This window comes from Sus scrofa, unplaced genomic scaffold (genome assembly GCF_000003025.6).
Source record: "Sus scrofa isolate TJ Tabasco breed Duroc unplaced genomic scaffold, Sscrofa11.1 Contig1537, whole genome shotgun sequence".
Taxonomy (NCBI): Eukaryota; Metazoa; Chordata; class Mammalia; order Artiodactyla; family Suidae; genus Sus; species Sus scrofa.
Window position 1 is genome coordinate 131,560 of NW_018084901.1, and position 22,620 is coordinate 154,179.

The 22,620-nt window shown below is 52.5% G+C and overlaps 1 protein-coding gene across 5 annotated transcripts in view; it reads right to left on the minus strand.

Moving 5' to 3' along the window:
• Positions 1 to 22,620, minus strand: part of PPP2R3B (protein phosphatase 2 regulatory subunit B''beta) — an 81,805-nt gene that overhangs the window by 40,717 nt on the left and 18,468 nt on the right. For all 5 annotated transcript variants that reach the window (XM_021081364.1, XM_021081366.1, XM_021081369.1 and 2 more), the window contains exon 2: positions 15,869 to 16,054. In XM_021081364.1, coding sequence (XP_020937023.1) covers positions 15,869 to 16,054 — 186 coding nt within the window. The remainder of the gene's footprint in view (positions 1 to 15,868; positions 16,055 to 22,620) is intronic.

Below are 22,620 nucleotides of genomic sequence, written 5' to 3' on the forward strand. Positions count from 1 at the left end.
ATCAAATGACTCATGACATTTTTCACAGAACTAGAACAAACCATCCAAACATTTATATGGAACAACAAAAGACCTAGAATTGCCAAAGCAATCCTGAGAAACAAAAACCAAGCAGGAGGCATCACTCTCCCAGACTTCAAGAAATACTACAAAGCCACAGTCATCAAAACAGTGTGGTACTGGTATCAAAACAAACAGACAGACCAATGGAACAGAATAGGGAATCCGGAAAGAAACCCTGACACCTATGGTCAATTAATCTTGGACAAGGGAGGCAAGAACATAAAATGGGAAAAAGAGAGTCTATTCAGCAAGCATTGCTGGGAAACCTGGACAGCTGCATGCAAAGCAATGAAACTAGAACACACCCTCACACCATGCACAAAAATAAACTCCAAATGGCTGAAAGACTTAAATATACGACAGGACACCATCCAGCTCCTAGAAGAAAACATAGGCAAAACACTCTCTGACATCAACCTCATGAATATTTTCTCAGGTCAGTCTCCCAAAGCAATAGAAATTAGAGCAAAAATAAACCCATGGGACCTCATCAAACGGAAAAGCTTTTGCACAGCAAAGGAAACCCAAAAGAAAACAAAAAGACAACTTTCAGAATGGGAGAAAATAGTTTCAAATGATGCAACGGACAAGGGCTTAATCTCTAGAATATGTAAACAACTTATACAACCCAGCAGCAAAAAAACCAATCAATCAATGGAAAAATGGGCAAAAGACCTGAAGAGACATTTCTCCAAAGAAGATATACAGATGGCCATCAAACACATGAAAAAATGCTCAACATCGCTGATTATAAGAGAAATGCAAATCAAAACTACCATGAGACACCACCTCACACCAGTCAGAATGGCCATCATTCATAAGTCCACAAATAACAAGTGCTAGAGGGGCTGTGCAGAAAAGGGAACCCTCCTGCACTGTTGGTGGGAATGTAAACTGGTACAGCCACTATGGAGAACAGTTTGGAGATACCTTAGAAATCTATCCATAGAACTTCCATATGACCCCGCAATCCCACTCCTGGGCATATATCCAGACAAAACTCTACTTAAAAGAGACACATGCACCTGCATGTTCATTGCAGCACTAGTCACAAGAGCCAGGACATGGAAACAATCCAAATGTCCATCAACAGAGGATTGGGTTCGGAAGAGGTGGTATATATACACAAGGGAATACTACTCAGCCATAAAAAAGAATGACATAACGCCATTTGCAGCAACATGGATGGAACTAGAGACTCTCATACTGAGTGAAATGAGCCAGAGAGACAAAGACAAATACCATATGATATCACTTTTAACTGGAATCTAATATCCAGCACAAATGAATCTTTCCACAGAAAAGAAAATCATGGACTTGGAGAAGAGACTTGTGGCTGCCTGATGGGAGGGGGAGGGAGTGGGAGGGATTGGGACCTTGGGCTTATCAGATACACTTGGAATGGATTTACAAGGAGATCCTGCTGAATAGCATTGAGAACTGTCTAGATACTTATACTGCAACAGAACAAAGGGTGTAAAAAAAAATGTATACATGTAAGTGTAACTTGGTCCCCATGCTATACAGCAGGAAAAAATGTAAAATAAAATAAAATAAACTATTAAAGTAAAAAAAAAATGATAATGAAAAACTTTAGAGGAATTCATCTGTAATCCTGCAAAAATTGTTTTAGAAAAAACACATAAATGACCAAAACTGACTCCAGAAATTTAAATCCTCAATAGAGGAATTTTGCTAAAGGAAATTAACGGTCAAAGAGAAAACGGGGTGTTTCTATAAAGGGCATGTGCCTGGTGAGGTCGCTGCCGCTGGCGCCTGTAAGGAACAGACCGCCCTCCTCAAACTCCGGGGCACGATGAGGGACGCTGCTGCTGCTGCAAAGAAATAAAAGGATTCATTTGGTTCACCTTGAATCACAAAGTGGACAAGCCCAGGATAAACAGGGACACAACGCCGACTTCAATCAGCAGCTGTGGTGCAAACTTAAGAAACAAAATCTTAGCAAATGGAGAGAAACGCCAACCGAGGGCACCAGGGCAGCATTTCGCAGCCACGTGAGCGCGAGCTCCTGGGTCTGACCGCGTGGCCTTCGGGGGGCGCCCCCCCTCGGGAAGGGTGGGGGGAGAGCTGAGCCGCAGAGCCCCAGGCGGGGGTCTGACGGCAAGCACGTCACCAGGCCTCTGCCCGGACCGGAACCGCGCACAGAGGACGGTACCAGTACCGGTACCGGCACAGCCCAGGGCCCTCCCCACCGTCACAGCGGCGCTGACAGCCCCGCGTGGGAGGGGAGGGTGCACCTGAACCTCGCGCCCCTGCGCTGGATGGTTCCTGGGCGCGGGGGGGAGGAACTGCAGGATGAAGGATGCTGCAGCCAGGCCCCGGCAGGCACAAAGTCCAGCGGCCACGGCCGCGACACCTGCGGTCCCCACAGACGGGCGGGATTTGCGCTCCTCGGGCAGAGATGCCTGAATCCTGGGCACCTGCACGGCGGTTCTTTAGTCTGCGCGCAGGACAAGACAGCGTGAAAGCGGCGTGTGGCTCCTTTCAGAGCGTCAGGCATCCGCTGTGTGTCAGGCACTCAGCTCACACATGACAAATGTGTGGCGGGGCTGCCCGGTCCCCGGGGGTAGAAGGGGCCGAGCGGGCAGAACTCCACCCTCCCCAGGCTAGAAGGCCAGGTCACCTGGCTTCGAGGCGGTGGGGGAGGGGGGGTTTAAATCTCTCTTGATCACCAAACCCGCCTTGCCCTCCAGCCAGGGGCCCAGCTAGCTCTGGTCTGCGGGCCTGCCGTCCTGAATGGGGTCCAGAGGGGTCACTGACCTGCAACCTGAGAGCAGGTGACTCCGTGCACTACACACTGAAGGAAGCAGGACACGGAGCAGGTGGAAGTGACTGGACATGACCGGCTGGAGAAGCGGCAGCTGACTGCGGGGGCGGGAGGCTCTGAGGACGAGCGGGTGGGTGGAGGGAACCGACAGAGAGTCACGGCCGCCCAGGAGGCTGTGATGGAGAACGTGCTGACTCCGAGGAGGGGACACTGGCCAAAGCCCACGTTAAAGGAGCTGTCAGGTACCGCACAGCATGGAAGGGGTGAAGGCTGAAGCTGGGGCGTGGACCACACGTAGAAGACAAGTCACGGGAGGTCTCACTGTGGCCCAGAAGGCGAAGAACACAACTAGCATCCATGAGGACGCAGGTTCCATCCCCGGCCTTGCTCAGTGGGTTAAGGATCATGTGCTGCTGTGGCTGTGGTGTAGACAAGCAGCTGTAGCTCTGATATGACCCCTAAGCTAGGAACCTCCATGTGCCTCAGGAATGGCCCTGAAAAGGAAAATAAATCAATAAATAAATATTAGTCCTAAATAAATGAATAAATAAATACTAGTCTCTCTCTCTCCCTCTCTCTCTTTTTTTTTTTTTTTTTTTTTTTTGTGCTTTTTAGGCTGCAACCACAGCAGATGGACGTTCCCAGGCTAGGGGTCGAATCGGAGCTGCAACTGCCGGCCTACACCACAGCCACAGCAACAAGGGATCCAAGCCACATCTGCGACCTATGCCACGGCTCACGGCAGTGCTGGATCCTCAACCCACTGAGCGAGACCAGGGATCGAACCCCTCATGGTTCCTCATGGATGCGTTTCCGCTGCACCACGACGGGAATTCCAGATACTCTCTCCGTTCCCCTGTACATTTATAACCCACTGTTAGAGAGTTTGTGATGTTTCAACACCATCTTTTAAGGGTTACAACAAAACACGAGTAATTTTTCCCACTGAATGAAATGCTTCAAAAGCGAATGAAATCAGTCCATTTGCGGCAACGTGGATGGGCCTAGAGATTCGCACACGAAGTGAGGACGTCAGACAGAGAAAGACACGTGACACAGGCGCCTGCCACGTGGACGCTAATAAAATGGTACAGAAGAGCTTCCTTAGAGGACAGAGACAGGCTGGGAGGTCTCAGAACCAGTCGCGGGGTTACCACGGGGGAGACCACGTGGGGAGGAGGAACTGGCAGGGTGGGGAGAGCCCACGACGCCCGCTCTGCAGGAGACAGAGCAGAACATCCGCAGGAGATGAGCAGCAGAGCACAGGGAACCGGACTCCGAGTTCTGCCATAACCTCCATGGGAAGGAAGAAGACAGGTGCGCATCACGGGCTCCCGTTGCTGTGCACCTGAAACGGCTGCGACGTTCGAAGGCGTCCATCCTGCAATAACACTGTTCTAGAAACTGCATTTAAGAGGGGACACACAGGCCTTCCTGCTGTGGTTCAATGCGATCGGCGGTGTCTCTGTAGCGCTGGGACGCAGGTTCGATCCCCAGCCCAGCACAGTGGGTTAAGAATCCAGTGTTGCCGCAGCTGCAGTGTAGGCTGCCGCTCTGGCTCAGACCTGCTCCCTGGCCAGGAAACTCCATATACCATGGGGTGGCCAAAAAAGGAAAAAAAGGGGAAAAAAAGAAGAAGAATGTACACACACAAACAGGAAAAAAATAAAAATAAAGACTCGTTTGCACAATCCTTTCCACGCAGAGTGAGGACGAAGACACTGGGTGAAGGGCCTAGGCTCCGAGACAAACGTTCACTGACAAACACCCACGTGTGCAGCAGGGCACACTTTATGGTTGTTACCATTATTATCATCATCATTTTGGCCGTGCCTGTGGCATGCGGGGACTCCCAGGCCATGGATGGAACCTGAGCCACAGCAGTGACAACACCGGACCCTTAACCCACGGAGCCACCGGGGAGCTCCAATATACGACTTTTTACGTCTAAGAAAGGGAAGAAAGCAAATACACACACACCCACAGAGAGAATCACACACTCACAGAATTGAATGTACTTGCTCGAGTCTAAAAGTAGAACAAATGCTTTTCACGTTAACCGAAGCCATGAAAACGATTCCATGCAGGAAGAGAACAGAGCTGAACAGACAGCAAGAGAATCTGGGCGTCTCTGAATGTATCTGGTTTTCCAGCTTGAACCTGGGAACTATGGTGGTTTTTCACATACTATCAAAACAACATTTTAAAAAACGCCATAAAAGGCAATCCCCAATAGAAAGGAATGCTTCCAATTCGTCCGCTGGGCCAGTATCACCTTAATACCAAAACCAGACAGAGGAATCATAGGACAACCGCAATCCAGTATCGCTTAGGAACAGATGCAAAACCCAACAAAACAGCCAACAGAAGGAGGCAACATATAAAAAGGCTTATACCCCAGGAGCCAGTGGAATTTATCCCGAGAATGCAAGTTTAGCATTGGCTAAAGCAGTGCACATAACACCACATCAACAGCACAAAAAACCAGGACCCGCTGTGGCCCAGCAGTAACAAACCTGACCAGTATTGGCAAGGATTTAGGTTCAATCCCTGGCCTCGCTCAGTGGGTTAAGGATCCTGCACTGCTGTGGCTGTGGCGTAGGCTGGCAGCTGAAGCTCCGATTCAGCCCCCACCCTGGGAACTTCCACATGCCTCAGCAGCGGTTCTAAAAAGCAGGAAAAAAACAAAACAAAACAACCCCCCCCCAAAAAAAACAGAACCAAAAAACAAAACCACAGGATCATCTCAACAAATGCCAAAAAAGCACCTGACCAATGCAACTTCCTTTCTGTATGAAAACACTCAGCTAAGAATAGAACCGCGGAACAGCAAGGAAGGTCCTTGACCAATGAGGGGTGTCTATGGAAGCCCTACAGCCAACCCCACACTCGTGATGAAACACGGGAGCTTCTCCCCTAAGATCAGGAACAAAACTAGAACGTCTGCTCTGGCCACTTCTGCTCTGGAAGTTCTAACCAGAGCCATCAGGCAAGACAGAAAAGCAGAACACATGCACCCTGGGACGGGGAAGGGGCACTACTTCCACCGGCGGATGACGCGGTCACATGTGCACCAAATCCTGACGCACGCGCTAAGAGACTCTTAGGACTGATAAATGAGTCCAGCAGGATTGCAGGGTACAAGACCAATACACAAAGGTTAGCTGCATGTTTATGTGCTTCCCATGAACAAGGCAGAGGTAAGTTCAGGAAACAATTCAATTTACCATAGCACGGAAAAGAAGAAAATACTTTGGGACAAATCTAACAGAAGAAGTGCAAACTTATACTCCAGAACTGTAAGGCACATTTCTTTTGTTTGTTTGCTTTTTTAGGGCTGCACCCGCGGCATATGGAAGTTCTCAGGCGAAGGGTGAGATCAGAGCTGCAGCCGCAGGCCTACACCACAGCCACAGCAACACGGGATCCCAGATGCATCTTCCATCTACACTGCAGCTCGTGGCAATGCCGGATCCTTAACTCACTGAGCGAGGCCAGGGATCAAACCCGCAACCTCATGGTTCCTAGTTGGATTCGTTTCAGCTGCACCATGACGGGAGCTACCTATGAGACACTTTTGAAAGAAACTGAAGCTCTAAGTAAATGGAGCAGCTCACCTTGTACATGGATCAGAAGACCTGAGGGTAAGATGCTGATGCTCTGCAGAGAGACCTAAGTATTCATCACCATCCCCGGCAGAACCCCAGCTGGCTTCTTCGGTTTCTTGTTTGTTTGTTTCTTTTGCCATTTCTCGGGCCGCTCCCGCGGCATATGGAGGTTCCCAGGCTAGGGGTCGATTCAGAGCTGTAGCCATCGGCCTATGTCACAGCCACAGCAACGTGGGATCCAAGCCGCATCTGCAACCTGCACCACAGCTCACGGCAATGCCGGATCCTTCACCCACTGAGCAAGGCCAGGGATCGAACCCACAACCTCATGGTTCCTAGTCGGATTTGTTAACCACTGAGCCAGGACGGGAACTCCAGCTGCTGGCTTCTTCGTAAGAGAAACTGGCAGGCTGACACTACAAGTCGCAGGGATTGCGTGAGATTCCACAGCATCTTGCGGAAGAACAAAACAGACAGCCGATCTGAAAATGGTCAGGGGGTGCTTGCTGCAGAGGAGGGAGCCCCGTCGAGTGACCCCGGCGCGAAGACAAGACACGGTCCAGGGAAGAGAACCAAATCGGAGAGGGGTCCCTCACACCCACCGTCCGCTGACTCTCAACAAGGCTGCCAAGGCCCCTGGGCGTGGAAAGAGGAGTGAGTCTCCAAGGAGCGGTGCCGGCGACTGGCGGTCCACCGGCCAAGGGGTGACACCGAGACATCCCCGTCACTACAACCAAGCACGAACTCAAAATGGACCAAAGGCCTAGATGCGAGAGCCGAACACCACAACGTCCTTAGCGGAAAAACGAGGGGACGTCTTCACGCCTGGGGATTTGGCAATGGTTTCTTGCATCTGACACCAAAGCCAGGGCAGCAAAGAAACAGATAAAAGTGCTCCCTCGAAAGTAAAAACTTGGAAACCCTGCTTCTCAGACACAGGCTGTGCAGACTTCTTTCGACGCGAGGGCTGCCTTTCCCTGGGGTGGTGGTCTTCCTGCCGCTGCAGACGCGCCTTCCTTCCAACCAGTGCCACTTACTTTGGCCTCTGGTGCCTTCGCTTTGGGGTCAAATCCAAAAAATTATCAACAAGACTGAAACGAATGTCTTTTGTTAATTATACCTTAAAAAAAACTGTAGGGGTGTGCTGGATTGAGATGGCAGAATAGAAGGACTGGAGCTCAACTTCTCTAATAAAAACAGCAAGTTCACAACTAAAGACTGAGCAATCTCCACCCAAATGGACCGGAAACCCATATCCTACTCCAGAAGAAAAAGAGAAGGCCACATCAAGAGGCAGGAGGGGCGATTTCGCCATATAAAGAACCCCACACCTCCCAGGTAGGAAGCCCACAGACTGGAAACTAACTGGTTCACAGAGATACACCTATAGGAGTGAGAGCTCTGAGCCCCACATCAAATCCTCACGTGTGGGGATCTGGCACTGGGAGAAAGAGCCCCTGGAGCATCTGGCATTGAAGGCCAGCGGGGCTTCTGCACAGGAGCTCCACAGGACTGGGGGAAATGGAGACCCCAATCTTAAAAGGTGCACATGGGCTTTCATGTGCACTGGGTCCCAGGGCAAAGCAAAGGCTCTATAGGAATCTGGGTCAAACCTGGCCGCAGTTCTTGGAGGACATCCCGGGAAAACAGGGGTGAACCTGGCTTGTTGTGAGGGAAGGACATTGAAGGGAAAGCTCTCGGGAATATTCAGCAGCTGCCTGTCTCTGGAGGGGGCCATTTTGGGAAAATCTGGCCCCACCTATCAGTCAGCTGCTGAGAAGCCCCAGGACAAACAACAATCCAGGTGGGATCACAGCCCTGCCCCTCAGTAAACAGGCTACCTAAAGACCCTCAGGCACACAGCTGCCTCTAATTCCATCCAGAGACTAAGCCCCACCCACCAAAGGGAGTAGAATCAGCTCCACCTACCAGGGGGCAGGCATCAGCCCCTCCCATCGAGAAGCCTACAGCAAGCTCCCTCATACCCAACTTCAGCCACAAGGGGGGAAGATACAAGAAGGAAGAGAAGCTACAACTGTAAGAAGGTCACCACACCAAAAAGCTATAAAAATGAAAAGACAGAGAACTATAACTCAGATGAGGGAGAAAGAAAAACCCCCAGAAAATCAGCTAAGTGATCAGGAGTTTCTCAGCCTCCAGGAAAAAGACTTTAGATTGTTGATGCTGAAGATGATGCAAGACATTGGAAATAAACTGGAGGCAAAGATGGATAACTTACAGGAAACACTGACCAAAGAGATACAAGATATACAACTTAAACATGAAGAGATGCGAAATACAATAACTGAATTAAAAAATTCACTAGAAGCAGCTAACAGCGGAATACAGGAGGCAGAAGAGCGAATAAGTGAGGTGGAGGACAGATCAGTGGAAATTATGGATGCAGAACAGAAAAGAGAAAAAAGCTTGAAAACAAATGAAGAGAGTCTCAGAGAACTCTGGGACAACGTGAAACGCACCAACATCCGTATTATAGGGGTGCCAGAAGGAGAAAAGAGAGAAGAGGACAAAAAAAATATTCCAAGAGATAATAGCCGAAAATTTCCCCAAAATGGGGAAGGAATCACTCACGCAAATCCAGGAGGCAAAACGAATACCATATAAAATAAACCCAACGAGGAATACACCAAGACACATATTAGTCAAACCGACCAAAATTAAAGACAAAGAGAAAATCTTGAAAGCAGCTCGGGAAAAGAAACAAATAACATACAAGGGGACCCCAATAAGGTTATCGGCAGATTTGTCAGCAGAAACTCTGCAGGCCAGAAGGGAGTGGCATGATATACTTAACGTGATGAAAGGAAAAATCCTCCAACCAAGATTACTCCACCCAGAAAGGCTCTTATTCAGATTTGAAGGAAAAATAAAAACCTTCACAGATAAGCAAAAGCTGAGAGAATTCAGCAACACTAAACCAGCCTTACACCAATACTAAAGGAACTTCTCTAGGCAGAAAAGAACAAAAGAAGGAAAGAAAAATGAGCAGTGAAAACAAATCCAAAGTAATTAATGAAGTGGCAATAAGAACATACATAGCAATAATTACCTTCAATGCGAATGGACTAAACGCCCCAGCCAAAAGACATAGACTGGCTGAATGGATACAGAAACAACACCCATACATATGCTGTCTTCGGGAGACCCACTTCACTTCTAGGGACACATACAAATTGAAAGTGAGAGGATGGAAGAAAATATTTCCTGCAAACAAGGATCAAAAGAAAGCTGGAGTAGCAATACTCATATCAGACAAAATAGACTTTAAAATGAAGAATATTTTAAGGGACAAGGAAGGACATTACATAATTATCAAAGGATCACTCCAAGAAGATGATATAACACTTTAAATATCTACGCACCCAACACAGGTTTATCACCATATATAAGGCAACTGCTAACAACCATAAAGGACAAATTGACAATAACACAATCACAGTGCAGGACTTTTAACACCCCACTGACAGCAATGGACAGATCAACCAGACAGAAAATCAATTAGGAAACACGGGCCCTGAATGATGCATTAAACCAGATGGACTTAGATGTTTATAGGACATTCCATCCAAAAGCAACAGAATACACATTCTTCTCAAGTGCACATGGAACATTCTCTAAGATGGATCATATCCTGGGCTGCAATTCCAACCTCGGTAACTTTAAGAAAATTGAAATCATATCAAGCATCTTTTCCGACCACAACGCTATATGACTGGAAATCAACAACAAGAAAAAAAAATGCAAAAAACACAAACACGTGGACACAAAACAACGTGCTACTCAACAACCAATGCATCACTGAAGAAATCAAAGAGGAAATTAAAAAATACCTAGCCGCAAATGACAAGAAAGATACAACATGCCAAAACCTTTGGGATGCAGCACAAGCCATTCTAAGAGGAAAGTTTATAGCAATACAAGCCCACCTCAGGAAACAAGAAAAAGCTCAAACAAACAAGCTAATTTTACATCTAGAGCAGCTCAAGAGAGAACAGACAAGACCTAAAGTTAGTAGAAGGAAAGAAATCATAAAGATGAGAGCAGAAATCAATGAAATAGAAACAAAGAAAACTGGAGAAAAGATCAATGAAACGAAAAGCTGGTTCTTTGAAAACATCAACAAAATTGATAACCCCCTAGCCAGACTGATCAAGCAAAAAAGAGAGAGGAATCACATCAATAAAATTAGAAATGAAAAAGGAGAAGTAACAACAGACATCACAGAAATACAAAGGATCATAAGAGACTAATATATGCAACTGTATGCCAATAAAACGGAAAAGTTAGAAGAAATGGACAAATTCTTAGAAAAGTACACTCTTCCAAGACGAAACCAAGATGAAAGAGAAAAGATGAATGGACCCATCTCAAGAACTGGAATTGAAACTGTGATTAAAAAACTTCCAACAAACAAAAATCCAGGACCAGAAGGATTCACAGGCGAATTATATCAAACATTTAGAGAAGAGCTAACACCTATCCTTCTGAAACTATTTCAAAAAACTGCAGAGGAAGGGATACTCCCAAACTCATTCTATGAGGCCACCATCACCCTGATACCAAAACCAGACAAAGATTCCACAAAAAAAAGAAAACTACAGGCCCATTTCACTGATGAACATCAATGCAAAAATCCTCAACCAAATACTAGCAAACCGCATCCAACAATCCATTAAAAGGATTGGACATCATGATCAAGTGAGATTTATCCCAGGGATGCAAGCATTCTTCAATATTCGCAAATACATCAGTGGGATACACCACATTCACAAACTGAAGAATAAAGACTATAGGATCCTCTCCATAGATGCAGAGAAAGCCTTTGACAAAATACAACACCCATTTCTGATGAAAACCCTTCAGAAAGGGGGCATAACGGGAACCTACCTCAACATGATAAAGGCCATATATGACAAACCCACAGCAAACATCATTCTCAATGCTGAAAAGCTGAAAGAATTCCCACTGAGATCAAGAACGAGAGAAGGATGTCCACTCTCGGCACTACTCTTCAACATAGTTCTGGAAGTCCTAGCCACAGCAATCAGAGAAGTAAAAGAAATAAAAGGAATCCAAATTGGAAAGGAAGAAGTCAAACTATCCCTATTTGCAGATGACGTGATACCATACCTAGAGAATTCTAAACACTCTACCAGAAAACTGTTAGAGCTCATCCACAAATTTGGCAAAGTCGCAGGAGACAAAATCAATACACGGAAATTGACAGCACTTCTATACACCAACAATGAAAGAGCAGAAAGAGAAATTAGGGAAGCAATCCCGTTTACCATCGCATCCAAAAGAATAAAATACCTAGGAGTAAACCCACCTAAAGAGACAAAAGACCTGTACTCTGAAAGCTATAAGCCACTGATGAAAGAAATCAAAGAGGACACAAATAGATGGAAAGACATACCATGCTCGTGGATTGGAAGAGTTAATATTATCCAAATGACTATACTACCTAAGGCAACCTACAGATTCAATGCAATCCCTATCCAATGACCAAGGACAATTTCCACAGAACTCGAACAAAAGAGTTTAAAGTTTGTCTGGAAGCACAACAGACCCAGAAGAGCCAAAGACATCCTGAAAAAGAAAAATGGAGCTGGAGGAAGTAGGCTCCCAGACTTCAGACTATACTACAAAGCAACAATCATCAAAACCACATGGTACTGGCACAAAGTCAGAAACAGAGATCAGTGGAACAGGATAGAAAGCCCCAAATTAAACCCATGAACCTACAGCCAACTCATCTCTGACAAAGGAGGCAAGACTATACAATGGAGAAAGGACAGCTTGTTCAATAAGTGGTGCTGGGAAAACTGGACAGCCACATGCAAAAGAATGAAAGTAGAACACTCCCTAACACCAGACACAAAAATCAACTCCAAATGGATGAAAGACCTAGATATAAGACCAGACACTATCAAACTCTTAGAGGAAAACATAGGCCAAACATTTCCTCACATAAACCACAGCAACATCTTCTCAGATCTACCTCTCAGAGTATTGACAACAAAAACAAAAATAAACAAATGGGACCTAATCAAATTCAAAGTTTCTGCACAGCAAAGGAAACCCTAAACAACACAAAAACACATCCCACAGAATGGGAGAAAATCTTTGCAAGTCAATCAACTGACAAGGGATTAATCGCCAAAATTTATAAACACCTCCTATAGCTCCATACCAAAAAAACAAACAAGCCTTCAAAAAATGGGCAGAAGATCTAAACAGACAGTTCTCCAAAGAAGTCATATAGATGGCCAAGAAACACATGAAAAGATGCTCAATATCACTCATTATTAGAGAGATGCAAATCAAAACCACGATGAGGTACCACCTTACACCAGCCAGAATGGCCATCATCCAAAGGTCTACAAACAATAAGTGCTAGAGAGGGTGTATAGAAAAAGGAACCCTAGTACACTGTTGGTGGGATTGTCAATTGGTGCAACCACTTTGGAAAGCAGTATGGAGATGCCTCAGAAAACTAAACATAGAACTACCATTTGATCCAGCAATCCCACTCCTGGGCATCTCTCCAGAGAAAACCACAACTCTCAAAGACACATGTACTCCGATGCTCATTGCAGCACTCTTTTCAATAGCCAAGACATGGAAACAACCTAAATGTCCATTGACAGAGGAGTTGTTCAAGAAGATGTGGTACATATACACAATGGAATATTACTCAGCCATTAAAAACAATGAAATACCAGCATTTTTTGCAACATGGATGGACCTAGAAACTATCATGCTGAGTGAAGTCAGCCAGACAATGAGACACCAACATCAAATGCTTTCACTGACAAGTGAATCTGAAAAAAGGACAGACTGAACGTCTTTGCAGAACAGATGCTGACTCACAGACTTTGAAAAACTTCTGGTCTCGGGAGGAGACAGTCTGCGGGGTGGGGGGATGCGCTGGGGTTGTGGGATGGAAATTCTGTGAAATCAGATTGTTATGATCAGTATACAACTACAGATGTGATAAATTCATTTGAGTAATAAAAAAAATTGTAAATATTTTTTGCACCAAAGGACAAAACAAGTGAAGAAAACCACCCAGAGAATGGGAGAAAACATTTGCACATCACATATCTGATGAGGAACTGTACCTAGGATATTTAAAGGGAGCTTACAATTCAATAATAAAATGACAAATAGGAATCCCTGTTGTGGCTTGGCAGGTTAAGAACCCGACATGGTGTCTGTGGGGATGCAGGTTGGATCCCTGGCCTCGCTCAGTGGGTTTTTGATCTTGTGTTGCCACAAGCTTTGGTGTGTGTCGCAGATGCGGCTCAGATCTGGTGTGGCTGTGGCTGTGGTGTAGACTGCAGCTGCAGCTCGGATTAGACGCCCAAGCCTGGTAACTTCCATATGCTCCAGGTATAGCCACAAAGAGAAAAAAGAAAAAATCCAGCTGGAAAAAATAGTGAAAGGACCTGAAGAGACATTTTTCCACGGAAGACACAGAAATGGCCAACAGGCGCATGAGCAGAGGCTCAAGGTCAGTCTTCAAGGACACGCTCATCAGAACAAGAGGAGGGATGAGTGGTCCCTTACACTGCAGGACGGACTGGTCCCCAAACAGAGAGACAGGTAACAAGCGTCGGGAAGGGTGTGAATAAGCTGAAACCCGCCCACAGCGCCAGTGGGAACGGCACGCGCAGCAGCTGCTCTGGAAAAGTCTCGTGGTTCCGCGAAGTTAAACAGGGTGTGGCCGTGTGGCTCGGCAATTCCGGTCCTAGGTACCGACCCAAGAGCGAGGCAAGCCTGACCATCCACATAAAAGCTCACGGGACGGAGGGTTCACCGCAGCACAGCGCACAGCAGCCAAACGGCAGAACAGCCCCCGCGTCGGTGGAGGATCAGCGGATGAGAATGTGCGGGAACGGGAACCGAGAGACGCCTGGACAGGGGCTGCCGGATCAGACGCAGAAGGCGTAGCTCCAGCCCCAGGAAACGCACGGGACAGGCCCATCCGCAGACAGAGGGCGGGTTAGTGGTCTCCTGGGCACGGGGGAGAAGGGGGCTGCGGGACGACTGCCCAAGGATGTGAGGTTTCTTTTGCGGGCGATCGGGGGTGACAAGAACTGGACTGGTGAAGGCTGCACAGCTCCATGAAAACACACACAAGCCCTGCGCTGTACACTCTAAACGGGAGAGCTGTGCAGCGCGTCTCGAAAAAGCTGCTAGAGAGAGAGGGAACGGCAACGCCTGACGTCTGAAAAAGCAAAAGGGCGCACGTGGGGAGTTTCGCAGAACAGGAGGGCTTCCAGATGCACAGGAGGACAGGGGGGTAGCTTCCAGGACACCCCCTTCTATCGGACGGGGGTGGGGGGGGGGAAACAATGCAGGATACAGAGACCTCTCCCGGGGGAGGGAGAAGAGGAGACAGGGCAGACACACAGCAATCTCACAGGAGGCAGGGGGCGGGGGCGGGAGGGGCTGTAGCAGGAAGCAGAGAGGGAAAGCGACCCAGCCCAGCCACAGGAGGGAAAGGCTGGAGCAGCCACGCTGAGCTCAGACGCCCTCGGTAAAGCAGCCTGGCCCTCGGGGTCAGGAGAACCCACCCTCAGGGGGCGCCCACATCCGGCTGCCGGGGTGCGGAGGGCTGGGTGCTCCAGTGTGGTTCCTCATGCAGGGCAACCTTGGCATCTGATGGAGGGGAGGGACAGTTCTCTGTCCCCACGACCCCACCCCTGGGTGAGCACTCGATGGTCTGCAGGGCGCATGGGCCCCTCGCTGCACAGAGACCCCTGGAGGAGGGGTAAGAAAACCACAGTGTGAGCCCACAGCAGGTGGCTCCATCCCACAGCAGGTGGTGTGTGCTCACAGCACATGGGGCGTGCCCACAGCAGGTGGCATGCACCCACAGTGGTGGAAAGCCCACAGCAGGGGGCACAGATACTGAAATGACCACACTGCAGCCACGAAGAGACTCTGGAACCTGGATACACCGAACTGCCAGCGACACACACGCTTAGGTCAAGTGGAAACTCCCACACTCCCTGCTGCTGCATGTGGTCCTGAGCCACACGCCGCAACCCCCACCAACCCCCACCAACCCCCAAGAGCACCACTGACAGGAGATGCAGCCAAGGCACGCCTGAGCCTCTGGGAACGGGCTCCTCAAAGCTGCCAGCGTCACCATGGCCACGTCAGGGGACAGCACCCAGACGTCACCACAGCCACATCAGGGGATGGCACCCAGACGCATCTGCTCCTCCAGGCTTGGGGGACAAAGGTCAGCAAGGAGCTGCTGGCGCTGCCGCAGAGCGCGAGGGGCAGGAGCGGGCGGGGCTCAGACACGAGAGGCTCCGGGCGTGACCCCGACCCCAGCTGGGCCACGGGCCAGGTCTGCACACCAGACACCCACCTTGGCCACTCTGCCCATGTCCTCCATGGTGGCCCTCTCGTGCGGGAACTGGGCGAAGGTCCTCTCGATCTTGGCAATGACGGCATCGATGTTCACGGTGTCCTGGGGGCGGCCGCGGGGGAAGTAGAAGGCGGGGATGCTCTGGCTGGCGGCCGGGGGCAGGGGCTCCTCCTTCTTGGTCTGGACCTGAGGGCGAAGCAGGGTTGGGAATCAGCGGGGGCGGGGGCGGGCCTCTTCCCACCTGCACAACGAATGTGGGTGGGTCGGGTCCCCAAGAGGGGTGCGCTGGGCCCGCCAACCCATGCAGGGACAGAGCACCACAGACCTCCTGGGCGTGAGGCCCCCCGGCCCCCCGAGATCACACCAGCCAAGCATAGGCGTACCACTTGTGACTGCTGAGCTGGTCCACACGGCCCACCTCCCCAGAGCGCCTCGGGTGTGACCCCTGGGGACAAGCACAGCTGACCACCCAGGCTGCAGAGGCCAGTGTGGTGCTCGTGGACAACCTGCCTTGGCCCCCTCCCCGAGGGCAGGTGGGCACAGGCGGGCTGTCCCTGGGCCATCACTCACAGCCAGGACATGGTGTCCTCTGGTCTGGAGCTCGCACCAGTCACCACCTGTCCCCACACCTGCACTTCCTGGTGGATGGACACAGGTCCAGGCAGCCAGAGGACAGCCTCAGCAAGTGCACAGCCATGGGGGTCACTCCCCCAGAACAGGGCATGGCAGGGAGCCATCCCAGAGCCGACACCCACGCCCTCAGCCATGTCAAAGGGCAGCTGGTGCCCCCTGCCAGGCCCTCTGGACAGTGTGTCAGGTGACATATGGGACTGACCTGGCCCGGGCTGCAGGTACACGGAGGCCAGCTGCACCATCTACACAGATTGGGGCTGTGTCTGCAAATGCCCTGAGCAGACGGGAGCGCTCAGCCAGACAGCTCAGCAAACACCTGCAGAGAGGCAGCTGCACGGGGACCGAGTAGCTGGGGGGAACTTGGCGGGCGGGCACAGCCAGGCTCCTCTGTGGCCATGCTCAACGAAGCTCGCTGTCCCTGGACTGTATGTCACTGTCCCCCTCAGGACGCAACAGTGCCCCTCTATGCTGACCCAGGAAGGCCTCCTTGGTGCCAGAAACAGCTGCCCTGAGTCACAACTGGTGAGCGGCCACAGAGAACATGTGCCCGTTCCCCTGACAGGCAGAGAAGAGGAGACAGGGTCCAGCCCCATGTCCAGGACACACCCCGTGCTTGGCAGCTGGGCACCCACGGACACACCTCACGAGGCAGGGAGAGCTCAGGGTCCTGGCGGGGAAGCACTGGAAGGAGGGGGCTCACGGCGGGCGTGCCCCGTGCCAGCCACCTCCACCAAGCACCGGGCTTTACCCAGCACAGCACACACACCACGGCTCCACACCCGCAGCCAGCTGACCACCAGGACAAACACACGGACAGTCAGTGCCATCTGTGCAGTGACACTGACACTGGGGGTGGACGTCACGCTGACAGCCTGCGGTGGGGACGCTTCTCCACCTCAGCAGCGCAGGGACCCCCTCAGTGCCCAGCAGCACGTCGGGGATGTGCTACGTTTCCCACGTGGTCCCGGAGGTGCCCAGTGAGAGGCTCGGTGCTCAACGACCTCACACAGGGTCAGGACCGCAGACGGGGCCGCGTTTCTAGAGAAGGCGGAGGCATCCTGAGTCAGCTGGACTGGGTCAACACGGCCACCTGGGGGCGCTGGGTGTCAGGTCCCTGATCGCCAAATACAACCTCCCGGGCTGAGGCAGAGCCAGCTCCGTCCTGAGGGGTGACAGGATCAGCAGCCAAGTGAGGGGAGAGGAAGGAGGGGAGAGGCCGGCAGCCCCAAGGTCACAGCCATGGGGCAGGCAGGGTCAGCAGGGGACCATCTGTGGCCGCACACACAGACAGAGGTGGCGCCCACCTTCCCCTCCACTGTCAGGACGGGGACGCCACCCTCACCCCCCACCCCCCACCCCCCACCCAGGAGGCAAGGACCAAGGAGCTGCCTGAGACACAGCAGAGCGGAGACTCAACGCCACGGTGCAGTGACCACTCCCTGACTCACTGGCCACAGTGCCTGCCTCACAGGTAGTTCTCAGGCAGGCTCAGGAGACTTGCACAAAACAGACGCAGGGTGACAGAACTCAAGTCCCGCCAAAGCCCTGCACCAGAGCAAGCCTTCCTCCTTCGCCCTGCAGCCCCTGAGCTCCACTGTGCTCGTGGCTGGTCAGGCCCCCGTGGGGAGACACAGGCATTGGGGTTGGGGGGGGGAACAGCGTGGTGTGCACTCGTCCACAGAGGCCTGGCAGGAGGGGCGGGTCCCAGGGACACAGACAACCTGGATGCACGTTTCCTGCTCAGGGGTGCAAAAGCACTCTCTAGAAGCTCAGTCTACACCAGGCAAAGTCTCCAATCTCTCCGCACGCAGCACCTCCTCCCACACCCGCCCGGCACACGAGCTGGACTGCAGAGGCACCTCCATGGCACTGGCGGCCGCACTGTCAGTCTCAGGGGAGCTGGGCCCCATGGGGAGGGGTGCCACTTGAAGCCGTGGAAGGGGAGCAGCCTCGCACCGGCCCCCGCCACCCCCACCCCCATGGAGTGGAGCACAGGGCATATGCCACATGTGGGCTGTCCACAGACAGGGAGTCAACCCGGGACTCTGCCGTCTGATGGGAACAAAGACAGGCAAGGGAAATTTAACCCTGCACCCACTTCCCATGCCTGAGGTGTACCATGCCGTCAGCTGTTTAAAAGACTATGTTTTCTTTCTCTTTCCAGGGCTGCCCCTGTGGCATAGGGAAGTTCCCAGGCTAGGGGTCGAATCGGAGCTGCAGCTGCAGGTCTACACCACAGCCACAGCAACACCAGATCTGAGACACGCCTGTGACTTACACTGCAGCTTGCAGCAGCACCAGATCCTTAACCCATGGAGCTGGGCCAGGGATCAGACCCACATCCTCACAGAGGTGATGCCAGGTTCTTAACCCGCTGAACCGCACGAGGAACTCCGACAGTACTTTCTTTCTGGTGTCTTCTCTGCACAGATGTCTGCCTGTATTTGCGGTCCTCTTGCCAGCCTCCAGGGCACCACCTACTTGGGCTCTGACAGTTCGGTCATTTGTCCCCAGGCACCACCTGTCTTTTTACCTGGTTGCGATGTAAGTTACTACATGGAGTTATTCTAACCCGGGAGTCACTTTGTTCTCTCATCTCCCTACCACGGCTGGGAGGGGCGGCGATCCTGACTCCATATCCCCGCGGGCAGACTCACGACAGCGGGCTCTGCCCTGACGTGGGCGAGGTCTGAGGTCCGTGCAGTAGCCTGTCAAACCTTACATGGCCAGCAGGGCTGGGACAGGCCGCACAGGGTGAGGGGACACAGGTATGGGAGGACTGACCCCCAGCCCAGGCTCAGGGGCTCAGCCGCATCGCAAGGAGGATGGAAGCTGGATGGGCCATCCTGGGCAGAGGGGCCCCAAAGTCCTATCTAGGACCCGTGGTTATTCAGAGAAGGAACTTCAGGATCGTGGAGGAGTCGGGGACTCGAAGAAGGGCGGTCACCTGCACCCACCCAAGGGCTGCTCCCCCACCTCATCTCGCTGCGTCCCACTTGCCCCACTTGCCCCACCACGCCCACCGCATCCTGCCACACCACGCCCATCTCACCTAGCCACGCCCACCGTATCCTGCCACGACACGCCCACCTCACCTAGCCACGCCCACCGCATCCTGCCACACCACGCCCATCTCACCTAGCCACGCCCACCGCATCCTGCCACACCACGCCCATCTCACCTAGCCACGCCCACCGCATCCTGCCACGCCACGCCCCATCTCCTCTGGCCACACCCAGTTAATGCTGTTGCAAAGACCTCAGAGAGCAAGGATGCTACGTCGCAGTCATAGCGCCTGCGTCCCAAAGAAAGAAGGTAAACACATCCCCCAAAGGCCCAGGGAAGTAACCGAGATGAAGGAGGGAGACCCTGCACTGCAGCTGGAGTCCGTCGTGCGACTGCTGACCCCAGGGTCATGGTGCCACAGCCAACAGTCCCGGTCCATCCTGGATGGACGGGAAATACAGAGGGAGCTGAAGGCACGTGGAAGGAGCGACCACCAGCGCACACCGGGGCTTCGGGTCCGGGCTGTTTCTGCCTGCGCGTCTGGAGTTCCAGAGAATGAAGGCAACTAGAGAAAGTAGTACTTTAACGGCTCAGGGCGTAACCACACCTCTGCTCCTTCTGGACGTGCTCGCAGAGTACATGAGGCAGGGATTCCACCCACGGAGAAGGTCTCCCTCTCCTGCGCCTGCTGCTCCCCTCTCCTGGGGCCGACACGAGGACCCTGAGCTCCCCACACGCCTCCCCTCACCTCTGTCCCGGCCTTTCTCAGACCTGAACCCAGCAGAGTGCTCTCCCACCCTCAGGGCCCAGAGGCCTCACCTCCCAGGCCCACGTTTCATGAGACACGCCCGGGGCAAAGCAGTGCTGGACACACGGAGCTGCTGCCTCCTGGAGTGGGAGCGTGGGGGAGAGAACGCACCCGAGACAGGAGCCAGGGGCTGAGAGGAGGGGGCATGGGGAGCAGGGGGCATGGGGAGGAGGGGGAGCAGGGGGCATGGGGAGGAGGGGGCATGGGGAGGAGGGGGGAGCAGGGGGCAAGGGGAGGAGGGGAGAGGAACAGGCGGGGAGAGGAGGGGGCGAAAGTCCAGGCAGGGGAGGGAAGCCGCTCTACCCAGGCTGGAGCAGGAGGCTGGGAACACAGACACCATGCCAGGAGGTTTGCTCTCAACAGCCTTGGCGACAACACCCCCTGCAGTGCCAGCAGGACCATTATCCCATGACCACCACACGTCCCTTTCACCAAGTCCTCCTGTGGGAGCAGGACAGGGAGCGTGAGCACCACACCACTGCCCTGGGCCACAGGGCAGGGGTGCATCTGTCCGGGGCGTGCCACTGTCCCTGCCTGTCTCAGGGCCTGGGCACCACGGTCCCTCCCAACACCCCCACAGCCCCTGCCTCACTTCCTCCAAGACCAAGCTCAGATCCACCTGACACAGCTGGTCAAGACAGAGCCCACTCCGCCCACCCTCTCCAGCCATGGGCTGCTCCTTCACAGGAACTGTCACCCCCGGTCACAAGGCCATCCACAGATGACACCCACCTGCACTGGAGCCCACCTCCATCCACATCTGTCCTGTCCCCTACCTGTCCCCCTCCCCCGTTCCCTCCCCCATTCCCTCCCCCCACGCTCACCCCACCTGTCCCCGCCCCACTGTCACCCCCACCTGCTGCCCCTCACAGGCCTCCCCAGGCTCAGTAGGGTTTCCTGTAGTCCCAACTAGAAGCAGCAGGGCCACCCCCACCCTAGAGCAGGCTCCCAGGGTTAGGCACTCACAGAACCTCCAAAAGTGCTGCCCCAACAGGAAACAACCTTCCTCTCTTTCAGAAAGCTGTGCTTCAAACTGTAAAGGGACCTTTCTTTCTGTGGCAACCCCTCTGCTGGATGGAGCTCAAGACGCTGGCCCGCACATCTTCCGGTGTCTCCTGGGGCACGTCCACAGACGGGCGGGAAGGCGAGGAATTCTCAGGCCTCACACACCAGGCAGGAAGGGGGACCCAGCAAGGCTGGTGGGGCCTGAACAGGACCTGCCTCCAGGGCAGGGCGAAGGTCACCCCCCAGCCTTGTAGAGCTCAGGGGACAGGAGGCAGCTCAGGGGACAGACCGCCCCTGCCAGGGGATCCCCATGGCTGCACCTTCGATGCAGAGGGTAAACCACAGAGAGATCCCCACCCCCCCCCGTGACCCCTGGGGAGCAGAGGAAAATCATGGGTCTCAAGCCTGGCACCATCACCATGGCAGGGAGCTGGGGGGCTGGAGGTCCCCCCACCCCAGAACACAGCCTCCACAGACTGTCACTCAAGCCCACCAGCCACACTCAAGCCATCTGTATGGGCCCCAGACTCTCAAGCCAAAAATATCAAACTGTCCCAGGCTGGCAGCGCCCAAAGCAGCAAGACCTCCTGAGGGTAAAGCCATCCTTCTTTCAGGACTCCAGAAACCCCCAACGTCACCCGGAAAACAAGGAGGTTATGGTCAAACCTTCAAACACACATGGAAACAGGGCACCATGCGGCTGAGTCTGCAGACAGGGAGCAGGATCGAACCTGCACAGGCTCCAGGCCCTGGAGCTATCACAAGAGAGAACCAACACGCTTCGTGTATTTCCAGAAATAAAACACAGGCTTGAGAACACACGAGCAGGCAGATTTAAGACAGACCCAAGTAAGACTTCTAGAAATGAAAAGGAGATGAAGAGAAAACATACTTGTCAGACTGGGTAAAGAGCAGATCAGGCACCGCCAGTGAGAGATTCCGTGATGGAAGAGAGAAGTGAAACTCGTGTTCAGACTGCAGCTGGGACAGCGGGAGACGCATCCAGGGAATGCAGGAGCCATGAGTCCCAGGGGTTGGAGAAAGACCCGCACCTGGACCAGGACAACGAACCTGGAGAGCCCAGAGCTGCCAGCAGAAGTGCAGACACAGCCCAAAAGGAACGAAGAGGATGAAAAGGGGGAAGGGGGGCCATGACCAAAGGCGCACCTAGACCTCCAGCCAGCTCTCAGCGGGAACAACAGATCCCAGGAGCTGGAGAAAAGCAGTCTCCATCTAGGACTCCCCCTGCTGCGAAGGTGTCTGTCACATGACAGGAACACTGAGGCATTTTAAAGACCAA